At 59.6% G+C, this 5,000-nt stretch overlaps 1 protein-coding gene and 1 non-coding gene across 2 annotated transcripts; one reads left to right on the top strand and one right to left on the bottom strand.

Annotated features, from left to right (window-relative positions):
• The first annotated feature begins 273 nt into the window (after window positions 1-273).
• LOC146420925 (5S ribosomal RNA) lies at window positions 274-392 on the top strand. The gene has a single exon (XR_014848882.1). It is a non-coding gene; the product is annotated as a 5S ribosomal RNA (ribosomal RNA).
• A 374-nt stretch (window positions 393-766) lies between these two features.
• Window positions 767-4,119, bottom strand: LOC146420924 (autoimmune regulator-like). The gene is made up of 11 exons (XM_085047880.1): window positions 3,979-4,119; window positions 3,707-3,881; window positions 3,453-3,605; window positions 3,281-3,352; window positions 3,063-3,176; window positions 2,583-2,944; window positions 2,176-2,297; window positions 1,896-2,105; window positions 1,687-1,807; window positions 1,368-1,436; window positions 767-1,197 (listed from the first exon to the last, which is right to left on the bottom strand). Exons 1-11 carry the CDS (start codon window positions 4,117-4,119, stop codon window positions 1,117-1,119), a joined length of 1,620 nt encoding a protein of 539 aa, XP_084904006.1. The 3' UTR covers window positions 767-1,116.
• Window positions 4,120-5,000: the final 881 nt, after the last annotated feature.

The following is a 5,000-nucleotide window of genomic DNA, read 5'->3' as shown; positions in this document are numbered from 1 at the left end:
CTCGGTTAGTACTTGAATGGGAGACCGCCTGGGAATACCGGGTGCTGTAGGCCCTTTTTTCGGCAAGCTGTCCCCTGGGGGCCGGGCGTCTCGTTTTATATCGGGCAGCAGCATCAGGGCACAGGAGGGTTCTAGACCTTGTGACCCGAGGAGCCTTTGGGCAATAGGGTCGCGGGCAGCAAATGTGGCTGTCCGGTGGAACCGTGGCTCTGTGGGGCAGGGCACGGAGTGTGCCACTGCGCGCTGGAGAGCGGTGATCTGGGTCTCAGGGGTGCCTACGGCCATACCACCCTGACAACACCCGATCTCGTCTGATCTCGGAAGCTAAGCAGGGTCAGGCCCGGTTAGTACTTGAATTGCAGACCGCCTGGGAATACCGGGTGCTGTAGGCCCTTTTTGGCGGCACACCCTCCCCTTGGGACCGGGTGCTTTCTTTTGACCGGGCGGCGGCGGCGAAAGGCAGGAGGGCTCTGGCGCCGGAGGGCCGAACGGTTGGTCTCACTGGGCAGCCCACGTGGCCGTCCTGTGGAACCCTGGCCCTGGGGGGCATGACAGGGAGGCTGCCACTGCGTGCTGGAGAGCGGTGCTCTGGGTCTCAGGGTTGCCTACGGCCATACCACCCTGAGAATGCCCGATCTCCTCTGATCTCGGAAGCTAAGCAGGGTCGTGCCTGGTTAGTATTTGCATGGGAGACCCCCCACTGATATGGTAGTTTTTTTTCTCGTTTTGAGCTCATCATCTTCTGTTTTTTATTTCAGAGTACACTCTTTTTTTTGTTTTGGATCTGTGTAGTTTTAGAAGTTTATGTTTTTTCCCTCTTTTGTGATGATCAGGTTATTTCTTCTCTTCTTTCCGACTGTGTTTCTTTTTTTCAGGTGTCTTGAGTTTTTTGGGTTTTTTAATGCGCATTTTCAATCTTTATTTGCTCTAATTTGGGTCTCTGGGTCGGACTGTCCATTTTCTTTTTTCCATGCCATTTCCATTCTTAGGGGGTGAGTGCTTTATATCTGTGGTTTTTAGGGCCGCTGTGATGCCTGTGTACATTCTGTTGTACAGTTGCCTCAGCGGTTGTTCCCTCATGGGCTGTTACGTGGGGACTGCTGCTTGGTCTCTGCACTAGGCAAGGAGTCCATGGGTGTCTGAGACCGGCCGTGCCAGACTCTGGAACGCCCACTGCAAGATCCCATCCCAGGTGTTCTGTCAGACAGCCCCAGATGTTTGGTTTTTTTCCTGTCCCACATCCTGCACCTCTGGGGTCTCCAGGCACACCCTGGCTGACCCACAACCCCATGTTACCCTTTGGGCCACATTAGAGACGTGGTCCCCCTTAGATGGTTTCTGCCTGTTGCTGTCCTGCAGAGTCTTACCTCACCCAGGAGAGCATCGAGCTCATCCCTGCTCAGCACAGCGTCACTGCTGAGGGCTCCGTCCTCTGTCTGTGGGAGGAGAGATGTCCTGCCACCCTACTGCCCTCAGTCTGCTCTCCCATTTGGTCAGGGCTGGTACCCACATTCAGTCCCTCATCCTGGTGCAGCCCCAGCTCATGCTCCCCCAGTACAGCTTCACTAACTTGCCTTCATATGGTATCAGCCCATACCTCACTATGCCTGAGTCATCTCCACCTCCCTGCTCCCCACAGCCCCTGCTTTTCCTCTCCTGTCCATGCCTGCCACTGCTGGTGCTGACCTTGGCTGCTGGGAGCAGTTGGTGTCCGGCTGCTGGGAGCAGTTGGTGTCCAGCTGCTGTGGTGGTGCCCAGGCTGCTTGTGTCCAGGGTGCCCGTACAGGATGTGCACAGCAGCAGCCCCCTACACCATCAGGGGTGACACAGACCATCAGGGCAGAAACTTCTGGGGGGAATTAAGGCTGGGATGTGGCTGGTGATGGGGGACTCACCTGCTATCCCCACTGGGAGCAGCACAGTGTCGGGAAGTGGGGATTTGAACACAGCAGCGACTGCAGACACTCCCCTCAGTTCTGCTCCGCCGGGTGTCCCGCGCCGCCTCCCCCAGCGCCTCGAGGGGTCTCTCCAGAGCCAAGTCTGCCTCCAGCAGCCGCCCTGGCTCAGCCACACTCTCCACACAGGAGCCACATCTCCATGTGCCACTGCACAGTGGGAGCAGGGCAGTGACGGACAGCAGGGGGCACTGGAGTCCCTGTGCACCCTGGGACTCACCTGGGGACGCAGGGCAGCGGGGGCACCAGGCAGGCGAGGTGGAAGGCCCTGGGGCAGCCATCACAACAGATGAGCTCACCACCATCACCACATGCTGCACACTCATCCTCGTTCTCCTGTCCCTGGGGGAGTGGGCAGGGGGTTATTGTCACCCCCACAGGCTGAAGCCGTGTCTGTGGCAGGGTCTGTCAACCCCCTTGCCCTCTCCCCCTGCATGACCCACCCTGCACCAAACACACGAACCCCTCCAGGGCGGTAAAATTGCCTGTCTCTTGATGATTGTAACCTGGTAAACCCCCAGTAGCTGAGCCCTGTGTTTCCAGTTTTAGTCCAGGCCAAATGGACACGTCAGGGACACCCTAACAGTTCGTCCTGGGGGTGCACCAGTTGTAACATTCAGGGCTCACCTGGTGGGGCACAGGGTCCTGGCTGTACATGGTGGCTGCTGACAGCTGGCCCTGGGAGTGCAGTTGGGGTTCCCTGCTCTGTTGGTGTGACAAGAAGGGGCTTGGAGAGGCACTGCTGGCACAGGGGGACAAACCCAGGCCATGATGCCATGCAGGAAACTGCCCCCCCCCCACACACACACAGCCTTGGCAGCTGCACAGGGTGAGGGTGAAAACATGTGAAGGGGGTATCTGTACACTTTGGGATGCCTTGAGCTGGGCAGGGGGCTTCAGGCTGTGGCTTCTGCTCCTGGCCTCTGGCTCCTCACAGGCAGCTGGGGCATATGGCTCATCCCCAGCTCTGCTGCCTGTCTTGTAGCTGCCTGTAAGAGAAGCCAGAGGCAGTTCCAGCTCCCCCTCCCCACCTATCCGTGCCTGAGGGTGGCTCCTGAATTTGGGGACTAAACTGGGCAGGAAGTGGCTAGGCTGGGCTGCACCTACCTGGCTCCAGCATGTGTTTAATGAGGTTACCCTCAACGGCCCCATGGTTGATAGGCACCTTACTGCCTGCCACAGCCACTGCTCTCTGCACTGAGGCAGCCACTGCCTGGCGGGCTCCGGGCATGGGAGTGGCTCAGTGGGGTGGGCAACTCCCTGCCCACAACGGTGGACAAAAAGGGTGCACAGGAAGGAGCTGCCTTGGGGGTTTTGGTACTCACTGCTAGCATGAGAAGTGCAGGGGGCATCTGTGCCCTCTGGCTTCTTCTCAGACTTTGCCTTCACGAGGGGCCCTGCCGCATTGTGAGGATGGGCATCAGGGGTGCACAGCACGCCACAACACCTCGGGGACAGCATCCCGCCCTATCTCCATCCTGCTCTGGGTCTCCATACCAGAACTGGCATTGTGCCGTAGGGAGGGCTGTGCAGCCCGGGCCTTGTCCCGCTCCTCAGGGGCTTTCCTCTTGCCTTGAGGTCTCTGTGGGGCTGGTGCCGTGGGGCTGGGGGAGAGACGCCTTCCACGGCGCTGCCGCCCCAGCTCCACCTCTGCAAGAGGAACAGAGACTGGGACAGGCACCAGCACCCTGGCTGTCATTTCTGCCCACTGTCAACCCCCGGAGGTGTCAGTCCCACCTGACCCCCTATACCTCGGGGAAAGGCACCGCGGAGGGGCCGGAGCCGGGAGTACCGCTCTAGGTTGTAGTCCTTGAAGAGGACGGCCCAGAAGTCACTCACGGCAGCAGTGTCGCAGCCCAGCAGCCAGGTGAGCAGCGCGTGGAAGGCACGGTGGGAGCCCTCCCGCTCCGTCCTGCTCAGTGTCTCCTGCCGGGCACAGCCAGGCCCAGGGGCTCCTGTCCCAGTGCTGCCCTTCGGCCCCACTTCCCACAGGTGACCGTCCTGTCCCGCTCTGCAGCCTCACCTTGAAGATGTGGTCAGGGACGACATCGTGGTCAGCCAGGCCGTGCAGCAGCGGGAAGACATCGTCCACCGCCATGGCGATCTCGGTGCGGTGCAGCTTCAGCAGGCGCCGCAGGTCCCCGTCACCGCCCGGCCCTGCCATGCCCGGGGACACTGTCAGAACCGGCAGCCGCCCGGACACCCTCCTTTAATATGCCTTGGCTGCGGCACCAGAAAACTTCACCGGGCTTCTGCAGCCCCACTCATTTCTGTACGAGGCCGTAACCTGAGCGCGTCCCTGTCGCACAGCGGGGCTGGGCTTGTCCCTGCGCCACCACCGCACTCCCAGCCCTCGGCTTGGGGTCAGGCAGCTCCCCAGCTCCAGGCGGCTGCAGCCGTCGTGAGATCGGCTGTGCCGCTGGTGAAGGATATCCGACCTGCAGAGACCACCCTGGGGTGACCAGGGAGAGGGGGTCAGCGACGTCCTGGTGAGGGTCTCCCGCCTCTCTCATCCCTGTAGTCATCCAGGCATCTCCCAAAATTTCTGGACTTTCCGCAGCACCTGCTTCTGTCATCCAGAAACTCGGTTGCAGGAGCACATGGGAAGAAACGGCCCCACAGCTGGGGGTGTGTGATGGCAACAAAAGATAGTTGGGAGAGGCAGGGGAGGGGGTGTCTTTGAGTGCATCCTCCCCTCCCCCACTCCCTATCCCAGCATCTCTCATGGACAATGTCGTTTGTCTCAAAATAGAAACACCCGGAGGGTACTGCAGGAAGAACTGTCTGGGTGCTCACAGAATGAATGCATTCCAGAGACAGGGGAAGCAAGTTGTGAGAAGTGTTGGCGCACATCAGCCTGCAAATGGATATAAAAAGCTGCTGGAGACTGGGCCAATGGGGCAAACTGGTCTCCTGATGTTGTGGGGCAGCTTCTGTGGGGCTTTAGAAGTACTGACATGCAAAGAAACTCCACAAAAGGTGCATTGGGGTACAGCTGAGGATGCTGAACAAGGAAACATTTTGCCAGAGCCAAGGCAGTGCCAT

The sequence above is a fragment of the Lichenostomus cassidix genome, unplaced genomic scaffold (genome assembly GCF_008360975.1).
Source record: "Lichenostomus cassidix isolate B80296 unplaced genomic scaffold, HeHo_3.0 HiC_scaffold_617, whole genome shotgun sequence".
NCBI classification, from domain to species: domain Eukaryota; kingdom Metazoa; phylum Chordata; class Aves; order Passeriformes; family Meliphagidae; genus Lichenostomus; species Lichenostomus cassidix.
The sequence above is the reverse complement of the archived record's forward strand: the minus strand, read 5'-3'. Positions and strand labels throughout refer to the sequence as shown.

Coding starts and splice junctions, on each gene's coding strand:
- LOC146420924 (XM_085047880.1), bottom strand. CDS start 4,119: ATGGCAGGGCCGGGCGGTGACGGGGACCTGCGGCGCCTGCTGAAGCTG. Junction 3,606..3,706: donor CCGCGGTGCCTTTCCCCGAG/GTATAGGGGGTC, acceptor TTCCTCTTGCAG/AGGTGGAGCTGGGGCGGCAG. Junction 3,177..3,280: donor CTGCACTTCTCATGCTAGCA/GTGAGTACCAAA, acceptor CCATGCCCGGAG/CCCGCCAGGCAGTGGCTGCC.